Here is a 27,383-nt window from a genome sequence, read left to right as displayed (position 1 = left end):
TTCGTCAGCGGGGAAGACTGTTATTCTTACGGTTGTCGATAGGTTCTCTAAGGCGGCTCATTTCATTCCCCTTGCTAAGCTTCCTTCTGCTAAAGAGACGGCACAAATCATCATCGAGAATGTTTTCAGAATTCATGGCCTTCCGTCAGACGTCGTTTCGGACAGAGGTCCGCAATTCACGTCTCAATTTTGGAGGGAGTTTTGCCGTTTGATTGGGGCTTCCGTCAGTCTCTCTTCCGGCTTTCACCCCCAGTCTAACGGTCAAGCAGAACGGGCCAATCAGACTATTGGTCGCATCTTACGCAGTCTTTCTTTTCGCAACCCTGCGTCTTGGTCAGAACAGCTCCCCTGGGCAGAATACGCCCACAACTCGCTTCCTTCGTCTGCAACCGGGCTATCTCCTTTTCAGAGTAGCCTCGGGTACCAGCCTCCGCTGTTCTCATCTCAGTTCGCCGAGTCCAGCGTCCCCTCCGCTCAGGCTTTTGTCCAACGTTGCGAGCGCACCTGGAAGAGGGTCAGGTCTGCACTTTGCCGTTATAGGACGCAGACTGTGAGGGCTGCTAATAAGCGTAGAACTAAGAGTCCTAGATATTGTCGCGGTCAGAGAGTTTGGCTCTCCACTCAGAACCTTCCCCTTAAGACGGCGTCTCGCAAGTTGACCCCGCGGTTCATTGGTCCGTTCCGTATTTCTCGGGTCATTAATCCTGTCGCAGTTCGACTTCTTCTTCCGCGATACCTTCGTCGCGTCCACCCGGTCTTCCATGTCTCTTGTGTTAAGCCCGTTCTTCGCGCCCCCGCTCGTCTTCCCCCCCCCCCCCCCCATCCTTGTCGAGGGCGCACCCATCTACAGGGTCCGCAGGATTTTGGACATGCGTCCTCGGGGCCGTGGTCACCAGTACCTTGTTGATTGGGAGGGGTACGGTCCGGAGGAGAGGAGTTGGGTTCCCTCTCGGGACGTGCTGGACCGTGCGCTGATCGAGGATTTCCTCCGTTGCCGCCAGGTTTCCTCCTCGAGTGCGCCAGGAGGCGCTCGGTGAGTGGGGGGGTACTGTCATGTTGTCTTGTCTCTGTCCTTTCCCTTCACCCTGTCTCCCTCTGCTGGTCGTTGTTATGTTACCTTTTCTCCCCCTCTTTTCCCCAGCTGTGCCTTGTCTCCTCCTAATTACCCATTCACCCCGTTCCCCACCTGTTCCCTTTTTCCCTCTGATTAGGTCCCTATATCTCTCTCTGTTTCTGCTCCTGTCCTTGTCGGATTCTTGTTTGTTTGTTTGTGTCATTCATGCCTGAACCAGACCATCGTCGTGTTCCTGTAACCTTGTCCTGTCCTGTCGGAATCTGCCTGTCCGTCTGAGCCTACGTTTTGTTTTGTAATTAAAGATACTCTGTTTTGTTAATTCGCTTTTGGGTCCTCATTCACGCACCGTAACAACCCCAGTGGTGGAACTAGCTGCCCCCTGAAGCTAGGACAGCAGAGTCCCTGCCCATCTTCCAAAAACATCTGAAAACCTACCTCTTCAAACAGTATCTTAAATAATTATCCTCCTCACCCCCCCCCCCCCCCCCCCCCCTCTGCCAATAAAAAAAAGACACACACATATCTTCTAGCTCTGACTCTACTGACAGCTATATTATGGAGGAAAATGTTACTTTCTATGACTGTGATATGTGGTTGTCCCACTGTGATATGTGGTTGTCCCACTGTGATAAGTAGTTGTCCCTCTATCTCAAGATTAATGCACTAACTGTAAGTCACTCTGGTAAAATAATACAATTTAAAATGTAAATGTATTAATGCTATAAATCTGACTTCTCCTTTGGCTCTAGTGATTCCAGGGAGTTGCTGGCCACTGTGTCTGAGTTGAAGCATGCACACCGCAGAATGAGTAAGCAGAACAACAGCCTGTTGAGGACTGTATCTCAGGGTGAGGACACCAACCTGCAGCTCACAGTGGAGATCACTGAACTAAGTGCCAAGCTGGCCAGGTACTGTCTGTGAGGATGGAGCAATATGTTGTTTTGATATGGTGGAACATTATATGGATTCATTATTGCAAGGCTTGGTAGTTCTGATGATTTACTGTTGTAAAACTGTCTGTGTGACATCCCCAGTGCCCAGCGGTCAGCAAGGAGAACCAGGTCCCTTGTAGAGGAGCTGGAGGAGGCCAGGAGAGCCCTGAGGGAGGCAAAGGAGAGAGCCAGCCAAGCCCAGGCTAGCAGCTGCAAACTGGTACTGCACTCAGCTCTTAGCAGGAAATGACATATAAGGAAAGGACATACAAATGGCTTAGGCCAGAGTGTGGATGATTTTATTGGAATGTATACATTTCCATGTACATTGTACCTTTTTTCAATTTTAGAGCAAAGAATGTGACTGTCTGAAAGCACACATTAAAGTGCTTGAAGACAAGGTAACTTTGATCTTTATTATTATTTTATAATGTATGTACAACGTTTGTCATGCCACAAACTGTCCACTATCTGTGTGTGACACAATCCCTTTCATATCTGCAGAATGAACAACTCACACTCGAGGGGACTTGTTCCGAAGATTGTCTCAACAAATTGAGGAAGGTTAATGCTGAGATGAGGGTAAGAACTGTTGGCCAGAACATCTCTGTCTGTCACTGAGATAAGAGTGCAGTAATGGAGATCCTCTCATTTGTTTTGCAGGAGGAACTTGAAGAGACCCTTGTCATGCTGACTGTAAGAGACAGGGAACTCATTAAGGTTAGTGTACCATACCTTCACACATAGAGGGTTCATTCTCTGTTTTACAACGACTGCATTGGTAGATTTCTCTTTTTCTTCTGTTCCTTTCCAGAAAGACATACTGATGGATAAGCTGAAGAACTCTCATCTGGAGAACCACAGAATCATTGAGGTATCTTCACATTAACATTCATCATTTCAAGTTCCTGTAGTTATGCCTGTGCACTAGCAGAAAGTAGCTCTGATTGTTTTTTCCCTGTAATTGAAGGGGCTACAGTCAGAGTTTATGCATTTATCAGAGCATTCCCAGCAAGCTCTTTTGAGGTAAGTGCTGTCAATAATTTCTATGTCCATATGCTACTTGTCATTGTTTTTGTTACCAACATCTCACCCAACAGCTGTTCAGGTGACATATTTGTTGGAGCTCATTCGTGACTGAGAATGTATGTGAGTGACATCATCACAATGGGACATGCTAGGGGTCAGTGGGGTCAGTGTGTTTAACCTGGTAGTGTGCTGCTGTAATTCATAGGTTTGACATGTACTGTAGCAGTCCACCAGGTTTCCAGGGAAGGAGTGGAGGTGTTCCTAACCACCGCTCTCTGCATGCTGAGATCCAGGACATTCAGCAGGTGACAAAGGCTTTAGTTCTGCAGTTGGTTGTCAAAAGCCCTATTGCGTTACTATAGGTTTATTATAACAATGTATTTCCCTCAGCAACGTGGGGTTCTGGAGGAGATGACTGGTCCAGTATGTGGGGTTCGGACCTCTCACACTCAGAGGGACGATATCCAAAACATAATTCACAGGATCAAGTCTGCTGAGCTGGCCCACCTTCTCCACGCACACTACCCAGAGAGAGTGAGAACACACACACACACACACACACACACACACACACACACACACACACACACACACACACACACACACACATTCATAAATAAATACTAACACCGTCAGAAGGGTTTTGAGGGTCTAATGTCTGTTCAATCACTCAGGATTCTGTTGGCGGTTGTGCTGTTGAGACCCTGGAGAGGCCATATCCCCACAGCCAGCAGTCACAGCCTAGCATCAAGCAGCAGCTGGTTAATGTGTATGTGAGTTTTTATCCCCTTCTCTCTTCTGTTGTGATTACTGACATAATAAAAGTACGACAATGATTGCTATTTATTGAAACCCATTCTGATAATAAAAAAGCCTTGTGTTGCTACTTGCCAGAGCAATTATATGGACTACTATTATGTCATCCGTAGTAGTTACTGGCTTTCTGTCTAAGATGTTAGAGATAATGGCAGTTTTAGGATCCTCGGTTGGTTCAAGATGTAACAATGTGTGAGTGAGTTGTTTATAAAGTCCAGGCTGTTATTCCAGACTGAAGGAACTGGAGCTGCAGACGACTCTGTGGGAGGAGAGAGAGGAGAAGGTGGCGGAACAGCGGAGGCTACGGGAGCAGCAGGAGCAGAAGCAGAAGTCCCAGGCCAAGAAGGAAGCTGTGGTGAACTGGTGGAGAACCCTTAAGGTGGAGGGGAGTAGGACCAAGGCCAAGCCGGAAGACACCCTGACCCAGCCCAGCCAGGTCCTCACTGAGACAGAGTCCAAGCTTCAACAGGCAGAGCACACCATCACAAAGATTAGGGAACAGGTATGCCACCTTGAGGCGGCTCTGAGAACTGCCCAGGAGGGCGTAGCTGAGCACAAAAACATTCAGGACAGGGTGGGAGTTCTTCACAAGGACAAGGAGACCAACACGGTGAGAGAGGGACCTGGCTGGACTGGGGAGGAGGCATCAAAGGAGCGTAAGGACGTGGCTGTGGCTACAGACCCTGTGGAGGACCCAGGTAGATCAGAGAAGGTAGCAGGCCAGTTTGTGACCTCAGAGGGTCTGCTGGTAACCCTCAGGAGGATGGAGGCCATGGTCAGCAGTGCCCTGGAGGCAGCTGAGCTGGTTAGGGAGAGTCAGCAAAGGGTCAGCCAGGTCAAGGAGAGGATGGAGAGCATCACTCAGAAGATGGAGGAAGCTCTGACCAGAGCAGCGGACACAGAGGGTCAGCTCATTTCCCTGGAGGCCAGGGTCACAGCCAAACCTCAGGTCAGTTTGCATAGTCTTTTCTGTGTATTACAAGAATAGTGAGCTCAAATAAGCACTGACAGTGAAAGTTTAGAATATTCATTAATGTGCAATTTGAATATGCAACCCCACATATATGCTCACGTCTGCTTTTGCAATGATTACCAATGATCTACTAGGCTGTGTTTCTTTTCCTCCTGTAAAACTCTTAAAAGTTATTTACAGCCGTTTCATTTGCATTTCCTTTCTCTCTTCTGTTCCAAAGTTGCCAGGTCCTGTAGGGCAGACAGCCCAGCCTGATGTTGAAGCTATAGGCAGAGACAGATCCAGGAACCCCTCTCCACCAGAGCCTGTGACGGAAAGCTACAGCAAGTCTCGATGGCCCCTTATAAGCGGTATGATGAGACTACTACTACTGAAATACAGGGCAAACACGGCATTTGTATGTCACTGACTGTAGCAGTATTAATTAGCCTACTCTACTGTAATAGGAGAAACACAGAGGGAAACAAATTCGTTAGCCACATTCCTTTTTATTAGTAATCGCTGGGGATGTTACTGAAATAGACCCAGCAGACTGTAACGTACACAAAGCAGCTGGCGTAGAGAGGCTGAAGGCCCCTTGGTGAGTGTCACTCATCATGAAAGGTTTACTGTGACCACCATGGGCCTTGCCCTTTTTTTCTGTGTCTCAGGAGCCCAAGCCCTATTATCTGGGGAGGAATAGAGGAAGCCCCTCAGTAGAAACACCAGGATGTAAACAGTGAACATTTGGTGTGGTTTGCTCTCACAGCTAGAGGGAAGACCAGCTCTGTTTGGTTCACACGAAAGGGAGCCATGCTCATGTGACCTCCATGAGGAGAGTCCATCTATGCAAAGTCACAGCCTCATTGTTTATTGTTCGGTCAAGTTGATGAGTTTAGAAAATCTTGAGAATGCTGTAGATCAGTGGAAGTTGTTTGGTATGAACAGGCCTACTGGTCAGTGTTTGTAGTGTGTTGGCGATCAGATCACTACATTAGTTCTACAGTACAGTGTAGTTTATCACCTGACCCTTGCACCTGTTCTGCCAGGCTATTTGTGGTGATGAGAAGTCTTCTATTTGCTTAACAAGTGAAGCATCTGCCATGAGAACAGCAATATGCCAGAAGCATCCTCTGATGCTCAAATAACACTATGACACTTACCTTACGCATTCTCACCTGGCAGGCATTCACACAAACCCATAAAATATGGCACATACGGCATACGGTAGGTACTGCAGGCAATGCAGGTGGGATATGTGATATGTGGACTACTGAAAGCCAGCACCAGGCTAATGTAATACCTCTGAACGTGGGCTGTTAGTCATCTAACCCCATTGATGTGACTCCTAGTGGCTTTCACTTTAGAAGGAACTAAAAGGAGCTCTGGATGCCAGCATCGACTCTAGCTTGGTATTCAAAATCAAATGCAATCCATCCAGTAAAACAGGATTAACCTCCAGCAAGACAGGATTAACCTCCAGCCCTCCCCGCATGCAAATTAAGATATCCTTTTACGGCTATGTTTCGACAACATCCGGTGAAATTGCAGAGAGCGAAATTGAAAATAGATTTGGAAAATATTTAACTTTCATACAATCACAATTGCAATACACCAAAATACAGCTTAACTTCTTGTTAATCCAGCCACCATCAGATTTCAAAAAGGCTTTACAGCAAAAGCTAACCATGCTATTATCTGAGGACAGCACCCCATCAAACAAACCCGCCAGGCGTGACACAAAACTCAGAAATAAACATATAATTCATACCTTACCTTTGAAGATCTTCTTCTGTTGGCACTCCAATATGTCCCATAAACATCACAAATGGTCCTTTTGTTCGATTAATTCCATCGTTATATCCCCAAAATGTCCATTCATTTGGTGCGTTTGATTCAGAAAAACACCGGTTCCAACTCGCTCAACATGACAACCATTTATCTAATAAGTTACCTGTAATCTTGGTCCAAACATTTCAAACAACTTTCCTTATCCAACTTTAGGTATTTTAAAATGTAAATAAACAATAACATTTAAGACGGAATACACTGTGTTCAATTGCGGCTAAAATGAAAGTGGAGCGAGCTTCAGGTCGCGCGCCCCAAACAAGAGTACACTAGGCTGGACCCTCGTTCTGAATAGCCGTACTTCTTCATTTCTCTAAAGAAAAACATCAACCAATTTCTAAAGACTGTTGACATCTAGTGGAAGCAATAGGAACTGCAACCAAGTGCCACAGAAATCTAGGTTCCCATATAAAACTAATTGAAAACACAGTGAACTCAACAAAAAACATTTCCTGGATGGTTTGTCCTCGGGGTTTTGCCTGTCAAATCAGTTCTGTTTTACTCACAGACATTATTTTAACAGTTTTAGAAACTTTAGAGTGTTTTATATCCAAATCTAGCAAGTATATGCATATCCTATCTTCTGGGCCTGAGTAGCAGGCAGTTTACTTTAGGCACGCTTTTCATCTGGACGTGAAAATACTGCCCCCTATCGCAAACAGGATATTTGGAATATACTTTACAAATGTAGGCCTGTTAAGGTGTTAGTAAAAGGCCAGTATTCCAACACACCTATTGTAACATCTCCTGAAATAAGCTTGTAGGATAGTAGTCTTCGTCTGTTTACCTTGTTATCAACATTCTACTAAGTCCCTCTACTCCGATTTACCCGTAAAACCCTAAAAGCAATTTTATATCCCCTGCACAATGGTTTCATACCAACCAGGGCAGTTTAATATGGGCTTGTGTTTATTAGAAGATATTAACTAGAATTCAAGTATGTTTTCTTCATACTGAACATTTTGTGCCAAAACATGTGTATTTAGTAGTACGGTAAACTAAAGCAATATTGTACATACTGTACTGTAGGCCCTATCACTATGTACAGTATCACTTGTACAGATGTTTATGGATTTTTACATGAGCAATACCTAAAGACTTGTGGAGCAGGTGTATGTCACAATCAAAAGATTGACTCAATTCACATACACATGTAACAAGATATTGAAATTGTTTTACTGAAATCAGCAGTGGCAGGAGCAAATGTGATAATTCTACTGTAGTCAGAAGCAAAAGGGCTCTTATGACCATTTATGCTTTTCTGAGCCTGAGAGCTCTCGGTGGCGACGTTGTAAAATAAATACTAGACAAGAATGAAGTGCTTCCAAGATGTTTTGCCAACGTGAAGTGCAATCGGATGTTTTCCTGTCTGTCCACTGTTGGAGTTGGATAGCTGTGATGTGGTTTCTTTTCTCAACCTGCCACTGACCCCAGTATGAATGAATTATAGATCCTTGTGATCATTCTATTTCCCCCTGTAATTAGATCTGAAAGCCATGAGGACGTTTCCAGTGATAAGGATGCTTCAAGTAGCATGTAGCATTGGTGTCATTTAGATTTCTGTTTGTTCGCAATGACGGAACGACACTGTCTTTCAGGAGAGGTTCAAAAGGATATGACACAATAGGCCTGCCGTGGGCCAAGTGCTTTCAACCAGAGGATCAAGCATCCCATGAAACTGGTTGCCAGGTTATTGTTGCCCCTAGAAATGGAGGTAGGGGGTGAGGTAGAGGACTTTCTGAAATACTGTCCGGTCCGCCAATTAGACAGACAGCTCAATCGGTGCGTCATCCTCAGAGGAATTACTCCTCAATTGAGTGGCATTAATTTACATGACATACAGTACCAGTAAGATGCAAATTGAGCCCTTCTCACTTTCTCTGGTTTGGTTCAAACAGGTGCCATTTATTCACGAACTGGAGGAGGCAGCAACAGTGGCAGCAAGGTAAGATATACATATTATTTTGTTTGTTTGTACTTTTGGTGTTGTATAGGCTAACATAACAAAGAAGAAATATTGTTTGCAAGTTCATATTTTACTACACGTCTTCCCACTTTGTCTACAATTCTGATCGATGTCATGTATTTCCTGTTGTAGTGACAGTTCACTGCCTGAATCATTACTATGTTTGTCTTATAACCTGGATGACTAGGCTCTTTGTTCTCTGTATCTGTTCAGTAGCATGATCCTGTGCCTCTGAATGGAACTTTGCTTTTTGATCTAATTGAGTCAAATACGAGAGGAATATCTAGAATGTTTTCTACAGCCCTTTCTCCTTTCCTCTCTAATCCTTTCTGGGCTTCAAACACCCAAACCTGAGATAAACAATTATCCTCACACTGTAGCAGAGGCCTGTCAGCCCATATTAGTGCAAACTGTACCGCTGCTCCCAGAACAATGAGATACAGGCTAGCTGTGTCATTATTGGATCATTTAATAATCACACACTAACAGAAGGCCTTTTCTCTTTGTTGAGATCTGATTTCAAATGGAAACAGGTTCCATAATGTGTCTGCTGTTACTGGTTCCACCTTCCATTTACTTTATGTGATGTGTAGTGTCCCCTGTTTCTCATACTGTCTCTTATGGTCTTATGGTCTATTAATGAACCGTAAAAAAGCATATAACCTCAGATAATCCATAACATTTGAGAAGCTTATCATGAGAGCTTTTTTAGTCTGTGTGCCTCTGTATGTAGATAACATAGGATGCAGATGTGTACACATACGTATGTATGTGCGTGTATGTCTGTGTGTTTTATTTTAGGTGCTCAGTAGGAGCTACCCACCCACCCTTCATTTCTTGAGTTTATGTAACTGCTTGGAACACTGTTTACACCCTTGTCCTAGACTCCAATCTGGTGGGGGATGGAGGAATGATAGTTTGAGTTATAAGGTGTTTAGATCAAACACACACACGTCCCAAACTCTACCCTTCCCTGGTCAGACCTCTGCCCCCACAAAATGATCACAGAGAGGAAAAAATAGCAACTTGGCGCTCACAGGCAGAGTACGAGCTCAGAGTTGGAGCTCAGAGTTGGAGTGTAATTCAGGAGATGTGATCAGTCAGGGCTGAGTGGAGTGGAGCGGCAGCCTTAGAGAAAAGCTGTACACATACACAGCAGCAGCAGCCCAGAGAGGCACACAGAGCCTTCTCCTTAAATGGTCAAAGCTCCCAGGAGTGAAAGAGAGGCTGGTGCTGGAAAAAAAGACGGGGAAAGGAAAAGAGACAGCCAGGGATAGCTAGGTTTTCTGTGAAAAAATCTGGGAATTACAGTTTGACTGAGGGAATGTTCTGTCGGGTGTTTTATGTGGAGTTTATGTGGAGCTAAGCAGTGAAGGTGGTATCTCTCACAGGAGGTTACAGGTACAGCTATTGATCTATTCTCTGCTCTGTGGACAGGTAGACATGATGTATTGTACGCACGTTCTATTTGTTTAGAGATTAGAGAGTCTGCAGCTGCATGATATGCACGTTATCATTAGTATCGTTGGCTATGTGCATCGAGTTGACAGCCATGTAAACATTTACACTGTTCAGCATCACTTTGGGGTTATTATGACTTTGTTGGAATATGCATATCTCTGCTGAGGGTCTATAGGCTGTCACTTATTGGGAAGATAGCAATAGTTTGCTAAGGGAGAACAATAATTACAAGACTTGGTTGGAAGTTGCACATACTGGGATTCTATGCATGACCAGCAGATGCTAATGCTTTTTTTGTTTTATTGCGATACTGTATATAGCCATGATCGCCTAAATGGCATTGGTATTTTGAACAAGCTCACTTGCCTCCCCCTCTATCTTTTCCCATCCATCTCTCATCTTTCTCACACTCCCTCCATATCCTGTTATCTGGGATGGTGGCTGTGTAACCACCACTTCCTCTGCCGGTTCTGTACTCCCTGTGCTTTACACAACCAAATTTTAAACAAATCTGGCAACAGGCAGAGGGCTTACGTAACAGGGGAGAAGGGGGTCGGGGCGAACGCTCTGCTCAGCTAACTTTATCATGAGGGAGCAGCGAGGCCAGCCCTCTGCCTTGCCGTGAGGTAACTCTGTGGCCCTCAGGGACCTGCCTGCTAAAGGGGACAGGCTGGAGGTTCCCAAAAATAGCTCTGGTCAGGGAAGAGAGAGGCTGAGAGGCCCTGTGTGTCCAGTGGACAGATCCTTGCAGGCGTGGATGTACTCCCGGGCCCGGCAGGAAATAATCAGAGTGATTCAATTACACTGCAATATTCATCTCATTGTCTCTCTGTTTAGACTCCTGCATCTCAGCTTGGCCCCCTTGACTCTGTTTGCTTTGAAATTGACTCTCACTGTGGACTCCCAGAAACTATCTCAGCCCAGGACATTGCTTCTAAATTGCAGTGTTGCACTGTAAAAAATGAATTAATTAAACAACACCCACAAATCTAGTTATTTCAATAAATTGTTATTAAGTTACTGGGTCCACAATATTTTTGGTTTACTCAACTTTTCGGTCCAAGTGTTACTTGAACAACAACAAAAAAATTGTTGGTCCAAACTTGGTCCAAACCAAGCTCTAACTTGAGAAAACTTTGATCAACTTGATCAACTGGAAATGATGTGTGATTAACTTTCCCATATGCTCATTCAACTAAAATTTATTATTTGGGCATCTTACCTTAAAAAAAGTCTATAGAACTAGTTACACACAGAGTGCTGTTAACATACATGATTGCAGTGTGTATGTTCATTTATACGGTAATTGTTGTTCAACATGTCCTCACCTGGAAGTTGAACTCGCAACCTCTCGATTCAAGGCATTCCGATCTTCCTGCTACACCACCCAAATAATAATTTATACTTGAACATATGAGACAATTTAAGCAAACATTGTTTTAAGTTGACTGAATTTTTGCCTACGTTTTCTAATGTTGCAGCTAAGTTTGGGCCAACACATTTTTTTAAGTTCAGGTACTGCTTTGACCGAAAAGTTGAGTAAACCAACAACAAAAAAATCTGTGGAACCAGTTACTTAATAATATTTAGTGTAAACATTTACAGTGTGTCAAAACCCTTGCAATGTTGCACAGCCACAGTACAGCAGTCTTTCTGGACAGCCTTCATTTGTCACTGTGTTCTTTAGATTATTATTTATTAACATAATTTATTAACTATGTTTGAAAGTGTTCTCTCTACATCATCTCCTTCATCATGGCCAGATATAGAAGTGTGTAGGACTAAATAAGCAGGCTTGATAAGGAGGAGACCTTCGGTACTGAACCTGAACTCACTAAACCCTCACACTAATGGAAATAGCAGCATTCTCTGATGTTTGACAATGCACTAGAGATTTATAACAGCTTGTTATTAACTTTTATGACAAATAATTTGTCTGTTTATTGTAGTATGTTAGACAGGAGATCCGGGTGCATTTTGTGTTGTCTATGAGTGGTTCATCACAGCTCCAGTTGTAGAAAGTTGGCCTATCTAGACATTGTGTTTTGTGAAGGCCATAACAGGACAGTGATTTAATTTCGTCAGTGTTGGGTCTTGTTTTTCTTATCAGAGAATGGCACACGGTTCTCCTGGCTCATTGGCTCATTGTGATTATGGAAAATAAAAGGCCATGTCCTTACAAAGGGGCCAATCAACTCCAGTTATGTTATAAGTATTTCAAACTGAAAATAAATAGTTTTTCAAGGTTTTGTTCTAGCTCACATTTGCTGTTCCTGGGTGTGGACAATGTGCTTTTTAATTCTATAAAAACAATTAGACAATAAGAACATAAGTACTTTCATCTTACTGAGGCCTGGTCAAAATATCCCTCTTGTACATAGGAGAATGCTAAACAGTCGACTTCCTCCCTTGTGAGGGATGGGTCTATTAGCCTCGCGTTCCCAGCATCCTCTAGCCACGTTAGCCATTTTTGTCATGACATTTACCAGCATACACTGTTACTGTACTGTGTCTGGACTCAGGACTCAGGAAACCATTCCTCAATGAAATGTGCACTCTGGATTACTTATGAGCAAAGATAAGAGGGTGAATGTGTTCTGTTCTACAGCTTATTGTTTTTTCCTTCTGCTTAGTGAATACTGAACACATGACACTGAATCTCTCATTGCCGGCGTGTCAGAAAAATCCATTGATGCGTTCTCTCTCGCTTTTTAAATGTATTTTAAATTTCTAAATAGGCTAGGTCTGATACGGCTAACAGCCCCATGAAACACTAAACATAGGTAGGGACTAGGAGATGATGAGTGTGGATGACACATCATAGTTCATAGAATGGATTAATGGAAGATGTTGTTTTCTCTCTGTCAGAGCTGTGATGATTCAGAGCCACCCTGGACTGAGGACAACAAACCAAGCCAAGTCCAATGTACTGACTTTGTCCCAGACCAAAAGCACAACAGTACCAGCAGTGATGGTCCTGCACCTGCAGTTTTAGGTAATAGATCCACTGTCATCTTCAAATCAAAATCCAATGTATTCGTCACATACACAGTTTACAGCAGGTATAATACTGTAGGTGCAGCGAAATGCTCATGTGCACCTCCCATTTCTTCCACTTCCTTTTGGCAGATCATATAGTGCTACCATTCATTTGCATGTCATTTCTGCTCCTATCTCCTGTCCATCTGCTTGTTTCATGTGTTTTGTTTTCACACGTCTGCGACTCTGCCTACAACATGTTGTTAGTGTGACTGGGACCTCCCTGTCTGTGTTGGTTCCTCCCTCTCGTAGGTTTCATCCCAGTGTCAGAGACACAAACGCCCCCAGTGTCTCCATCACAAGTCTTCCTCCAGGACGAGTGTGCACCTCCTCTTACTGTCCCACCGGAAACACCCCCTCAGTCTGCCTGTGTCAGTCACGCTGCCGCTCACACTGAGGAGAATGTAGCAGGGTTAGTGTTTATATTCTCTCTCTTTTACAGGAAGAGGATATTGCATGTGTTTAGATTAACATCCCCCACACTGAAGAGCTAGGCTAAGGTGAGACTGTGCAGGGATGCCAATGTTTACATGGTCACACACCAGCGCCCCAATAATATACAAGGGCACTCAGTAAGTTCTTAGGAGGAAGCGGGAACTGTCAGAAGATTGCATAAAGTGTGTTAGGAAAGGCCCACCTCTCCGGGTTTAGAATGAGGAGGTGGTGGTATTTCACAGAGCAGGAAGCAGTGGAAGTTATCACAAGTATTCAAGCTGATATACGGGTTACAATTGTGTTTGATATGATTTTGGAGAGATTTAACTGTTGATTGTGGATAAAGAACAGTGTGTTGATGTGTTTGATCAGTCTCAGATCGGAGGATCCCAGTTGCCGTGACTACTGTCAGTCAGAGGCCCGCGACTGTGGGAGTGGCCAAGCATTGCCGCCTGGAGACTGTGGGAGAAGTCAGCCATCAAACCCAGGAGACAGTGCTGGTAGTAAAGCCTCTGAACCAGAAGATCGTGGGAGGAGCAACGCATTACAACCAACAGATATTGGGTGTGATCTTGAGCATTGTGGGAGTTTCCATTCTCGAGATCTACCGACTGTTTTAATAACAGGCTCAGATAAGGTAAGTTAGGACTGAATACTTTTTAATATCTTTAATGAAGATAGCCTCTTTTATGATTAAATACTTGAGTGATTCCCAAATCATTGTAGTTTAAAAAAAAGAACACTCACACACTATTCTAAATGGGCAGAGACAGAAACATAAGCAAGTTATTTTACCCATTTAAGGTGTCCACATCCTTCCAAAGCCATGGTTTCCTACACAAACACCCCCTCCCATACCCAGGAACAGAGTGAGTGGTGCTTGTCTGCTGGCTGTGGGGGGCACGGGTTGGCTGATGGTCAGAGAGGCAGGGCAGGATGGGGGGGGGGGGGGGGGGGGATAGAATGGAGCAGGGGATCCTGGAGTGAGCCCTGGCAAAGACCATTAGGCTCAGAGAGGGAGACTCCAGTTAGAATGTGACCTCCGCCAACCCCGACAGACTGATGGCATGTCTGATTTGGATGATTCTGGCTCTGCTGAATGACATTTTCCCAGAGTATTATTTCCATAGGCATGTTGAAATGGATAGGATAAATAATTGTGTTTGTTTCCCCTTTAGAATCAGATTGTGATTGTGTGGTTAGATATGCTCGTTTTTGTGTAAATATGGTAGTTCAAGCTAACCTTGCTCTGTGACGATTTAATTGCAACTCTTCTGACCTTTCATCCTCCATTGTGCTACCTCGCTGTCTCCACGCTTGATTTGCCTGTCGTAGATGTTTAGATGCGTTACAAGACAACGGTATCTTGTTTTTCTTTGTTCATTCTCAGAATTAAATCAATCTAACTTTAATATCTGGAAGAATGCGTTCCTCTGGGGATTCCCGTTCTCCCAGATTAACTTGGCTCATCCGCCCCCGCCTCTGGGGAGAGAAAGGTCACATTTGTTTATGCACTGCTCTGGAATCTCCAGGACTTGTTAGTCAGGTCTAACACTAGAGAGAAGCAGCTGACATGTCTGTGTGATGGTTTGTCTGAGACGTTATTACAGTAATATGCCGCTAGAGAGTTGTGCTGCATCTGGAATATTGCAATGATAATTCATTGCATCATAACCAAGTTGTTTGAGAGAAGGGTCGATTCCATTGTAACAGAGTGACGCTGAGACTCTCTCTTTCACTTTAAAATGTTTAAAGGACCATTTCTACCTCAACATCTAATCATTTCTGCATAACAATGAAGTACCTTACTAACCACGTTTCCAACCAACCATTTAATGCGGATGAGTTACCTAACGCATGAAAGAAAGTCACAACCGGGCTGATGGAAACATAAAATGCCGGTACAATTTTATAAATGCCGACAAAACAATTTGTTCGTTTGACATGGTGAGATCTTTTTGTGTGGGTAAAATTAATTATCTGAAAAATGGCGGTGGAAATGTATGGGCAAGTATTGATATAAGAACCATCATATCGAAGTAAACTTGGAGTCAAGTGATATGGTGTGTTGTCCTCCCACTACGACTTGGGAAAGCATGCAGTTTATTAAACTACAGATGAAATAAGTTATGAACTTCACAGGGTGATTAATGTGCAAGGTGATGACCTTGATGCTCCTTTCCAATAAATATTGAGTGTCTTATTCTGGTTTCATAATGATCGATGCTTGGCTGCCATTTGACAAATACAAATACTAGCGCTCTTATCCATAATAATCTCATAATGTAGGTATCCTACACGCACTGTATCTGCGAGGTGTTGGTTAAACCACGTGTGCAAAAGTCATTCTTATGTGCACTACGTCATCGTGCACAGCCTTACATCCACAAAAAGTATGTTTGATGGAAACATCTCTGGTGGAAAATGGGCATATTGTTTTATACAGATTTTTGATAATGTAACGGCTTTCTTCCTGGGAAGGAGAAGCGGACCAAAACGCAGCGTGATTAGGGTTAAACATCTTTAATCAACACGAATACTGAGAAACACTACAAATATACAAAACAATAAATGTGAAAAACCGAAACAGTCCTGTGTGGTGAAACAAACACAGACATGGAAATAATCACCCACAAAACCCAACACAAAACAGGCTACCAAAATATGGTTCCCAATCAGAGACAATGACTAACACCTGCCTCTGATTGAGAACCATATCAGGCCAAACACAGAAACAGACAAACTAGACACACAACATAGAATGCCCACCCAGCTCACGTCCTGAGCAACACTAAAACAAGTAAAACACACTGTCAGAAAATGTACAGGTAATTTGCATGAAAATCTGTAGCACATTGGATGGAAACTTAGCCACTGTGATTATTTTCATTCAAAATGGTCAAAAAGAAAACAAAAAACATCTCAAGCAAGAATTTTGCTAGGACTGTCTGGGAGTTGTCTGAGTGGGGAGGGGAAAATGAAAACTATCTGTCATTGGCAGAGAGGTTTGGAACTCTCTTTCTTATTGGTTTAATATTAACACATTTACAGCCTAGTGATGTCACCAGGCAGGCCAAAACTCCATCCCACCAAAACAGGCTGAAAGTACAGACAGTCTTTTCAAACAGCTCTTACACTGAAAGGGTATTATTATCATTTTCATAATTTCACAGTAATAGGCCAAACTCATAGTGTGGAAATATATATCAAAACACAGAAAATCAAGTTTTTGACTGCACTGAGCCTTTAACCCCTATACAAATAAGTCTACTTTTAACAATTGCCACTGAAAATGTTACTAAAATACATTTACTAGATGAACAGTACAGATGCAAAGTTTGGTAACAGAATGACAGGCTACAACGAAACTGTGTGCTGTTGGGGGTACTGGAGGACCAGGGTTGGGAAACGCTGCTCTAATCTATGGAATTAAAATGACTAGGAATACAGATATATGTATCTGTCATCACAGATACCTTAAAAAAACGTAGTGGCGTGGATCAGAAAACCAGTCAATATCTGTTGTGACCACCATTTGCCTCATGCAGCGCGACACATTTCCTTTCGCATGGAATTAATCAGGCTGTTGATTGTGGCCTGTGGAATGTTGTCCCACTCTTCTTCAATGGCTGTGTGAAGTTGCTCGATATTGGCAGGAACTGGAACACGCTGTCATACATGTCGATCCAGAGCATGTCAAAGATGCTCAATGGGTGACATGTCTGGTGAGTATGCAGGCCATGGAAGAACTAGGACATTTTCAGTATCCAGGAATTGTGTACAGATCCTTGTGACATGGGGCCGTGCATTATCATGTGCATTATCATGGCGGAAACATGAGGTGATGGCGACGGATGAATGGCACGTCAAAGGGCCTCAAGATCTCGTCATATCTCTTTGCATTAAAATTGCTGTTGATAAAATGCAATTGTGTTTGTTGCCCAGTAGCGTATGCCTGCCCATACAATAACCCCACCGCCACCATGTGACACTCTGTTCAGCAAACCACTCGCCCACACGACGCCATCTGCCCGGTACAGTTGAAACCGGGATTCATCCATGAAGAGCACACTTCTCCAGCATGCCAGTGGCTACCGAAGGTGAGCATTTGCCCACTGAAGTCGGATACGATGCCGAACTGCAGTCAGGTCAACAGCCTGGTGAGGACGACACACACGCATATGAACTTCCCTTTGTGCAGAAATTCTTTGGTTTTCAAACCCACAATTTCTTCAGCTGTCCGGGTGGCTGCTCTCAGACAATCCCGCAGTTGAAGAAGCCAGTGGAAGTCCTGGACTGGCCTGTGGTCTGCGGTTGTGAGGCCGGTTGGACATTCTATCAAATTCTCTAAAACAACGTTAGAGGCGGCTTATGGTAGAGAAATTAACATGCAATTCTCTAGCAACAGCTCTGGTGTACCTTCCTGCAGTCAGCATGCATCTTTTTGCATGCTACCTCAACTTGAGACATCTGTGGCATTATGTTGTGTGACAAAACTACACATGTATTGTCCCCAGCACAAGGTGCACCTGTGTAATGATCATTCTGTTTAATCAGCTTCTTGATATGCCGCATCTGTCAGGTGAATTAATTATCTTGGCAAAGGAGAAATGCTCACTAACAGGGATGTAAACACATTTGTGCACAAAGAAAGAGAAATACAATTCTTGTATGTATGGAACATTTCTGGGATCTTTTATTTCAACTCATGAAACATGGGACCAACACTTTACCTGTTACGTTTATATTTTTGTTCAGTATATTTTGGTGGATCAACACCCGGTAATGGATCATGGGTGCTTAATCTGGACTATGCAGAAATGCAATTATGAATGTGTATTCATGGTGATACATCCTGAATAGGTGCACAAAGGTAGAAAAATGTAATATCCTCCTTTGCATGTTTTGGTATTATTCTACACACTGGCTATTTTTGGTCCAGACCGGACAAAATCTGTACCAATCATAGACGTCTATGTTTCACAAGTTTGGACATCGTACGGCACAGTACAGTAGAGTAGAATTTAGTATAGTACAGTAAATAAAATACAAATAGAGTAAAGTATAGTGCAGTACAGTAGAGCTGTCACGGGATACTAGGAGTGGTGGGTTGGAATAAGGCGCAGAGAGCAGGGTTCAGTAAATCGTGATTCATTCTCCGGCCAAAAAACGGTCACGCCAACATACAGGGCGCATAAAACAGACCAGCCCAAACACAGGACCAAACAGTCCGGAGAATACACACATGAAAACCACATCCAACAGAGTAACAAAAACAATCCCGCACAAAACAAGGGCGGGTCAAACTACTACATATAGGGAAGCTAATTAAACTAAAATACACACAGGTGAAACTAATAAGACAAAACCAACAGACAAACGAAAAAGGTATCGGTAGCGGCTAGTAGGACGGTGACGACGACCACCGAGCACCGCCCGAACAGGCAGAGGAGCCAACTTCGGCGAAAGTCGTGACAAGAGCACAGTACAGTACAGTAACGAAAAGTACAGTAGAGTCCAGTCCATTACAATGTACTCTACTCTACTGTGCTCTACTGTACTGTACTGCAACTGTGGTTAGTGACTACTATGATTTTCCATTGTGACGAATTCAATTGCAGATTTTTCAAAACATTTGAATCACTTAATAATTCTTTAACAACATTTTTATCATTAGAAACAATATAACTAATTGCTAGGACTACCTTTACTTGTTATTTCTGTGAAATTTCATTATCCTCCCTCATAATATCTTATAGATATGTGGATTTTTTGTAACAGAATGACAAGACACTAGGCAATATTTCTTAAACTTACAGAAGGAAAATCATTTCTCCAAAACTAAATATAAGTGTTGATATTAGTTAGCAGGGGTCTTTACATCATCATTATTGGGTTTTGATGTATTTCTGATACCTTTTAAGACTTTTTCTGGTGGATGTTTTCTAAGACATCTTTTCCCTCTGTTTATCCACAAATCAAAACTTTACTTATGCCACATTTTTAGAATTGAAAATGATTGAAAAATCTATGCCTTCATGTCCCAAAAACATAGACTTAGCTTTCATTTGACATCAAATATGATATGCTCCTACAAACTTCACGTTGGTCCATTTACATCAAGATGACCAGAATAGTGCAACTGCAATACTATTTACAGACCTTTTGAATGTATGTCTACAAGGCCCTTTCCTTATGATATCATAGGTTTTGTCTTCCAGCATCAAAGTTCAAACAGACATAGCCACCACCAGTTGGCACACCCATTCATAGACAAATGTTCTATACACTTATCCTATTCGAGGAAGTGTCATGCTTCTTTGTGGTTTCCCTGATAGTTAGAAGCTATCAGAGGCTGTGTATTCTCAGTGGTGCCTGTGTGACTTCCTGCTTGCATGCATATAATTCTGGTTTCAGGAAGGAGGGGGCCACGAGTTGTACTGCTTTCCCTGGGTTCAGACTGAACAGCAGTTAGAGGAATCCCCTACCCAACCCACTCCAGCTGAGAGCCCCTTTTTCTTCCCACTGACACGACCCCGAGCCCCACAGCCCCCCGTAATGCCCGTCCTCCCTGAAGAAGAGGAGGATTCCCCTGAGGAGCTCGACAGTTCCTCCAGCTCACCCAGCACAGTGAGTACCTATCCATTACATTAAACCTTCACTCTAAAGCTGTGGTATGTTGCACTCAGAGCTATACATGGCACTCGCTCATTAATACTGAACCTAGAACATAAGCTTCAGTATTGGCAAGCTATACGGTTTTGCAATGAATATGTGAGCAACAATAGCATATGAGCAATATGAGCATTAGGCTTAACTCTTATCTCTATGCTCATAGTATTACTCACATATTCATTGCTAATACATGTCAGTGTGTTATGGATGTGTGTACCTTTTAGTAACAATGACCTGCTTTTCACCCACTTCTATTTTTGACTCAGGAACAAAGCTTTGCTCAGCAGTGAAAATATGTCATTAATTCCAGAAAAATCATAAGCAGGATGTTCTTTCCTCTTCTGTCCAGATCACAAACTTTTTTTCCCCCAGCGCCTCTTATTACCCTGTGTTTTTTGTGTTGATGAGGTAATTTGCACTGCGCTGGTGGTCAAGACAAGGTTTGCACAGTGTGTCCAGACCCCTCTAGATCTTGGCTCTACTCTGAAGACTGAACTGTCTCTCGTTGTTTTGTTCTGTCACCTGTTCAGATCCTGTGTGACTCCCCACCCTAATGTTAATTTAGTTGAGTAGACTTGTACAGAGCAGTGGATAGATTGTATGTTTTATGAGTCTCTGAATGTGGCTTTGCCTAGTCCAGTACGTCTCCCTGAAAACATGCCATTGAAACGTAGACAAAAAGTAGAGGCTTCCTGAAAGCTGCCTGTGTACAGTCCGGAGCTATATACAGTGCCTTGCGAAAGTATTCGGCCCCCTTGAACTTTGCGACCTTTTGCCACATTTCAGGCTTCAAACATAAAGATATAAAACTGTATTTTTTTGTGAAGAATCAACAACAAGTGGGACACAATCATGAAGTGGAACGACATTTATTGGATATTTCAAACTTTTTTAACAAATCAAAAACTGAAAAATTGGGCGTGCAAAATTATTCAGCCCCCTTAAGTTTATACTTTGTAGCGCCACCTTTTGCTGCGATTACAGCTGTAAGTCGCTTGGGGTATGTCTCTATCAGTTTTGCACATCGAGAGACTGACATTTTTTCCCATTCCTCCTTGCAAAACAACTCGAGCTCAGTGAGGTTGGATGGAGAGCATTTGTGAACAGCAGTTTTCAGTCCTTTCCACAGATTCTCGATTGGATTCAGGTCTGGACTTTGACTTGGACATTCTAACACCTGGATATGTTTATTTTTGAACCATTCCATTGTAGATTTTGCTTTATGTTTTGGATCATTGTCTTTTTGGAAGACAAATCTCCGTCCCAGTCTCAGGTCTTTTGCAGACTCCATCAGGTTTTCTTCCAGAATGGTCCTGTATTTGGCTCCATCCATCTTCCCATCAATTTTAACCATCTTCCCTGTCCCTGCTGAAGAAAAGCAGGCCCAAACCATGATGCTGCCACCACCATGTTTGACAGTGGGTATGGTGTGTTCAGGGTGATGGGCTGTGTTGCTTTTACGCCAAACATAACGTTTTGCATTGTTGCCAAAAAGTTCAATTTTGGTTTCATCTGACCAGAGCACCTTCTTCCACATGTTTGGTGTGTCTCCCAGGTGGCTTGTGGCAAACTTTAAACAACACTTTTTATGGATATCTTTAAGAAATGGCTTTCTTCTTGCCACTCTTCCATAAAGGCCAGATTTGTGCAATATACGACTGATTGTTGTCCTATGGACAGAGTCTCCCACCTCAGCTGTAGATCTCTGCAGTTCATCCAGAGTGATCATGGGCCTCTTGGCTGCATCTCTGATCAGTCTTCTCCTTGTATGAGCTGAAAGTTTAGAGGGACGGCCAGGTCTTCGTAGATTTGCAGTGGTCTGATACTCCTTCCATTTCAATATTATCGCTTGCACAGTGCTCCTTGGGATGTTTAAAGCTTGGGAAATCTTTTTGTATCCAAATCCGGCTTTAAACTTCTTCACAACAGTATCTCGGACCTGCCTGGTGTGTTCCTTGTTCTTCATGATGCTCTCTGCGCTTTTAACGGACCTCTGAGACTATCACAGTGCAGGTGCATTTATATGGAGACTTGATTACACACAGGTGGATTGTATTTATCATCATTAGTCATTTAGGTCAACATTGGATCATTCAGAGATCCTCACTGAACTTCTGGAGAGAGTTTGCTGCACTGGAAGTAAAGGGGCTGAATAATTTTGCACGCCCAATTTTTCAGTTTTGTATTTGTTAAAAAAGTTTGAAATATCCAATAAATGTCGTTCCACTTCATGATTGTGTCCCACTTGTTGTTGATTCTTCACAAAAAATACAGTTTTATATCTATGTTTGAAGCCTGAAATGTGGCAAAAGGTCGCAAAGTTCAAGGGGGCCGAATACTTTCGCAAGGCACTGTACAGCTGTTTGGTTTACACTGTAGAGACACAACAGATTTGTGTTGAGCGGATGGCTGCCTCACCAGAACCACTGAGTTACTCCTCCTAGGAGTACACTGTCATCCGTTCCAGTCAGCCATAAACACGGCCTAGATAAGACTTCACTGAGGAATGCAATGAGCCTCTGTAATCTAACCTGGGGGTATGGCAGCCGTATAAAATGATCCTCCTTTATTAAACAATAGCCCTGGCCTTTCAGCAGTTTTAGACTCTTATAGGGATATAATTTATTAGCAATTTCTTCCAGGACAAAGGTCTCAGTGAAGTATCATTTAATGCCTCCCTGTTTATTTGCATACTTTTCTCTCAGGATAGAACTAGATACTAGGATATAAATAAAACATGAATGGGGTATATAAGCCTGACCTTTAATGTTGGAAATATACTTAACATGGTTGACTTAGTTACAGATCACATGGTTCAGGTGAGTGTTCATTCTGTGCTTCCACTCTCCTGGGATGCTGAGGTCCAGTGAGTTCAGGATGTGTTTAGTCCAGAGGGACGTTGTCTAGAGTTTCTGATCTTCAGGGGTTCAGGCTGTTGACATTGTGCTGCTGAGCTAAAAATGCTGCTGCTGGAAACCAGGGACCACCTGCTAGTCAACAGAGCTAAGTGCCTCACTGAAATACCCACCGTTAACAGAGGACCACAAGTTTATTTCTTTTTCCCTTAAAAGTACTTTGAAATGGTTGTGCCTTGAAGTTGAAGTGTCTTTCCCCCCCTGCTGATTCCACCACGTTCCCCATACAGTCCCAGTCATGGTCAACATCAGGGAGGGTCTAGAGAGACATTAAGGTGTATGTTAGGCTCTGTCTTCACACTAATATCAACATTAAAAGTGTACGAAAACAGCAAGTCTCCAGTTTGGGGAACCAAGTCACCAAACATCTCTGTGAAAGTGTGTACAAAAGATTTTATAGATGTGTACACAAGCAGGAAGGTTAAAGGGCAGAGCATGAGAAAGTGTTGGTGCCTTTGCTGTGACACAAGCCATTTGGAGACATGTTTACTCAAATGTCTCTGTAATCTTTGTTTTGCATGATTTTATGTTTCAAAAGATTTAAATGAAAATGTCCCCCAATTTACGTCATTGCAGTAACAATATCCATATCTATGATTTTGCCTTATTTTTGAGAGACAATATTAGATTGTCTATGGCAGGATACCATTTCTATTATCCCGGTCCCTCAAAGTCCTCTCAAAACCCTTTTCATGCAGTCTAGTTCTGGTCTTGCTGCATAACTAAAGTTGTACCTCTCCTAACTTATTTTAAACCTTTTGTTTCTCACATATTTTTCTATCTAGTATACACCAGCTGAAAGTAGAGCAGTTACCGTGGAGATGCCTGCTCCCACCATTGTCTTCCCAAAGCAAGCGACCGTGACCGTGGTCCAAGCAGACGGTCGCCCTCTGGAACAGACCAGGTACATGTGTTATTTCATCCTGAGAACAGGACTGTTCATGTCAAGATGGATTGAGAGCAAACCACCTCTGGAAAAATGATCCACTTTAACCAAGCCAGCATCGAGATATTTCTAGAAAATAAAATCCATCCTTCTTCAAGTGTTTAGAGTAGCTAAATGTAAATAAAGACTGCGTCGTAAGAACACGGCGTCTGTTCATTTGAAACGTTTCTCTTTCCCAGACCACACAGTCCCAGACCTCGCTTGTCCCGAAACGCCCTGGGAGGACCCATCACTACTGTCGGTGGGTACAGTCAAATACTTAAAGGCTAAATATAGCCTCGTGTTTACAAAACGTACATAAGTCCATTGTTCAAAATGTGAGTTCCATTCAGATTTTCTTTCTTCATAACATTGTATGGCTAATTTAATTCCATCTATTGAAATGTATAAGTTTGGTCATCAGTGTCTGACAGCATACAGAACTGGGGCCCTTTGTCCTTAGAAAATCAGAGCCAAAGCTCTCAGTGCCGGGATGCTTCTGCTTTGATTACTATTGATGTTGGCCTGTTGCTCTGTGCTGAGCTCAGAGAGAAGACTATTGGTTGTTGCCGTGTGTGTGTGTGTGTGTGTGTGTGTGTGTGTTTGCGCACGTGTGTGTATCCTTCTCAGACAGTACAGGCAATGTGATAGACCGGATGAAAGACCATCTGCCTGAGCTCAGAGAGAAGACTATTGGTTGTTGCCATTTGTCTCTTATTGTCTCTGTTTGTGTTTTAATTACGACTCTGGTGTGTGTGTGTGTGTGCGCGTGTGTATCCTTCTCAGACAGTACAGGCAATGTGATAGACCTGGTGAAAGACCATCTGCCTGAGCTGCAGCTCTCGGAGGAGGACCGTCAGAAGAACCTGGTGCTGCTGCAGGAGGCCAAGAAAGTCAGCGACCGCTTCCTGAGCCGCAGGGGCCGAAAGTCCACCTGCAGCCTCTCTGAATCCCCCACAGGTGAGAGACACTCACTGGTTTACAGACTGGTATACAAGTGAAACAGGGAAATAGACAAGTACTTTATGGTAAGTCTTACTGTGTACCGTATGTAAGTTTTAAGCTATTCAGTTGAAGACCACTATTTACACAGAAGATATTTAATCAGCTGGTGGAGTGTAGATTTGGTTGAACAATATTTTGACTCTTAACGCTGGTTATGAAATACAGTGAGCAGCCAACAAACCCTCAGGTCTGCTAGCTGAGTTGCGTAAGTGAGTCATTGTAATTGCTGTATGTTTCTATCTTGACTTCCGGAGTTATCTGAACATCACGTACGTGCCCTCATGCCTTCGTCTTGCAGCATTCTGAATGCACGCCAGATAAGTCCAGTCTTCCATCACGTAACAGACTACAGTGGCAGATGTCAAATGAAATCCCAATACCTATAGTTTTATTGTTGCGTTGTTATCTGGAAAGCGATGCTGATGCAGTCTACTGTACTTTCATTGTCCAAACATAAAACACATGTGTATGTTTTACCCACAGGTCTTTCTCCTAACCACACACCATCCTCCTCACCTGTACCGTCCAGAAGCAGCTCTCTAATCACAGCCCCTCAAATAGGTACGTCCATCTCTCTGTCAGTTAGAGGATATTCACTCTCTTTGCTGGGGAGCATGAAAATCCCTGCATAAAAATACATTTCATTATTCCGCTTTTTTTGTAAACCTTTTTCTTTCAGCTGTAGCCACAGAGGTGAACTATGCCCCCTCGTCGCCTGTCAGCCTGGTAATTATATTTTTCTGATGCACTCAGTAATGGTATTTTAACAGTATGTTGATGTGTGTTGTTTCGTGTTCCTCTCTGGCAGCGATTGGAGGTTCTGTCTGCGAGGGAGCAGGCTGATACCAGTACACCGGAGCATGAGGTAGCATAGCACTAATCACCACCACTCTCATTCTCAAGAGGCACCCTGGAACAGTTAGTCATACATGAAAATGCAATACGTAGTCAGTTTACACTCCAGAATAGCTATGCTCATAGCTATGTTGGTTACAATAATTCATTTACGGTAGAAAATTGTAAATGTTGACATTCTTGCGCCCCCTCTCCAAGAAAATCCAATTAGTTTCTCCTGAATTGACAGTGTTTAAAGAATTGTGATATTGCTGTTTTTAGAGCACCAGGAGGTTGGTGGACTGGAAGCCTAATGAGAAGCGTAAGGTGTCCTCAGGCACCCTGGCTCCACGCTACTCTGTTCCCCCACCCCCCAGGGAGCCCAGTGGGGGCCAGAAGGAGAACTTTGACCCCCGGGTAACAGCTAAGAATTGCCCAGCACCAGTACTAGTCAATAAGCCAGAAGAGGGTCTGGCCCGAGCCCCCAACCAGGCCCCTGCCACTGGGGTGGCCAAGCCTGTCCCTCGGCCCCCCACTCAGCAGGCCCCCTGCACGGCAGAGATCAAGACCATCGGGGCCTTTCCTCCCCTAATGAGAGCTGTGTCCTGGGACACTGTTGGAACTCTCAACGCCAGAAATGGGGCACCAAGTCTCCCCTCTACAAACGAGGAAACCTTCTCCTTTCAAGACAAGACCCGGGATGCCCTGCTCAAGTCCTCTGGGTACAAGGACTTCCCTGTACAGCCTGTCAACGTGCAGAAGCTGTCCAAAATAAGAGAGGTACGATGGGAGCCTTTTAACTACCGGGACTCATCCCTTGACTTGAACCTGATAGCATTAATGTGACATTTATTGCATGTTTTGGGGATTTAAGAACCTTTATGGTAAATGCTAAAATCTTGAGAGAGAGAATGTTTTGTTCTTGTAATATTTTGGTCTCGTAAACATCTTTGTATGTGACACAGTTACAACATAAAAGCTCTTTAAAATCCACATTTGCACTGTTCTTCTGTATACAGGAGCACAAGCTGATGCGGAACCAAAGCATTGTGGGGTCAAAGTTGGCAGACTTGAGTGAAACAGCTGAACAGGAAAGAGGTACTGTGTTACCCCGTGTCTGACCTGGAGAGGAGACAGTGCTGTGTGTAGTGCTGTCTAACAGACCATTGGAGTAGACAGTAGACTTTTATCTAGTGAGGGGGAAAGGAGTCAAGGCTCCCAGCTACGTCACAGTCCTTACTGACCCCGAGAGATTTTCCTTAGAACTGAGGGCATGTTCTGTTCTAAGTTTGGCATAGAGCTGCAATTTATTGGCAACCTGAAATTTTATTTTAAATTTGCACCAGCAGATGGTGTGAGTGAGAGAACCCACTCAGCTAATATTGTTTTGCCAAAACATTGAAAAGACATCAGTGAAATAGTTTGTGATCCAAGAAGACTGCAGCACAATGTTGTTCAGAAGTAGGTTGATTATCA

The 27,383-nt window shown here is 43.4% G+C and overlaps 2 protein-coding genes across 4 annotated transcripts in view; both read left to right on the top strand.

Annotated features, from left to right (window-relative positions):
- Nucleotides 1–1,836: 1,836 nt before the first annotated feature.
- Nucleotides 1,837–4,568, top strand: LOC118944561. The gene is made up of 12 exons (XM_036964558.1): nt 1,837–1,983; nt 2,110–2,227; nt 2,358–2,408; nt 2,512–2,589; nt 2,671–2,727; nt 2,822–2,881; nt 2,978–3,033; nt 3,242–3,341; nt 3,427–3,570; nt 3,711–3,805; nt 4,084–4,462; nt 4,551–4,568. Exons 1-12 carry the CDS (start codon nt 1,880–1,882, stop codon nt 4,566–4,568), a joined length of 1,260 nt encoding a protein of 419 aa, XP_036820453.1. The 5' UTR covers nt 1,837–1,879.
- LOC110506477 (inositol 1,4,5-triphosphate receptor associated 1) overlaps nt 4,090–27,383 on the top strand; it is a 29,630-nt gene continuing 6,336 nt past the window's right edge. For 2 of the 3 annotated variants that reach the window (XM_036963934.1, XM_036963933.1), the window contains exons 1-15: nt 4,090–4,801; nt 5,046–5,175; nt 8,551–8,597; nt 12,948–13,074; nt 13,371–13,530; nt 13,926–14,190; nt 19,971–20,183; nt 23,929–24,047; nt 24,269–24,330; nt 24,855–25,028; nt 25,557–25,634; nt 25,753–25,799; nt 25,882–25,938; nt 26,190–26,687; nt 26,927–27,005. In XM_036963934.1, coding sequence (XP_036819829.1) covers nt 4,616–4,801; nt 5,046–5,175; nt 8,551–8,597; nt 12,948–13,074; nt 13,371–13,530; nt 13,926–14,190; nt 19,971–20,183; nt 23,929–24,047; nt 24,269–24,330; nt 24,855–25,028; nt 25,557–25,634; nt 25,753–25,799; nt 25,882–25,938; nt 26,190–26,687; nt 26,927–27,005 — 2,242 coding nt within the window. In that variant the 5' untranslated portion in view covers nt 4,090–4,615. Of the gene's footprint in view, nt 4,802–5,045; nt 5,176–8,550; nt 8,598–10,005; nt 10,020–12,947; nt 13,075–13,370; nt 13,531–13,925; nt 14,191–19,970; nt 20,184–23,928; nt 24,048–24,268; nt 24,331–24,854; nt 25,029–25,556; nt 25,635–25,752; nt 25,800–25,881; nt 25,939–26,189; nt 26,688–26,926; nt 27,006–27,383 lie in introns of those variants that run through there. The other variant, XM_036963935.1, reaches the window with a different exon arrangement.

Source organism: Oncorhynchus mykiss, chromosome 26 (genome assembly GCF_013265735.2).
Source record: "Oncorhynchus mykiss isolate Arlee chromosome 26, USDA_OmykA_1.1, whole genome shotgun sequence".
Lineage (NCBI taxonomy): Eukaryota > Metazoa > Chordata > Actinopteri > Salmoniformes > Salmonidae > Oncorhynchus > Oncorhynchus mykiss.
The sequence above is the reverse complement of the archived record's forward strand: the minus strand, read 5'-3'. Positions and strand labels throughout refer to the sequence as shown.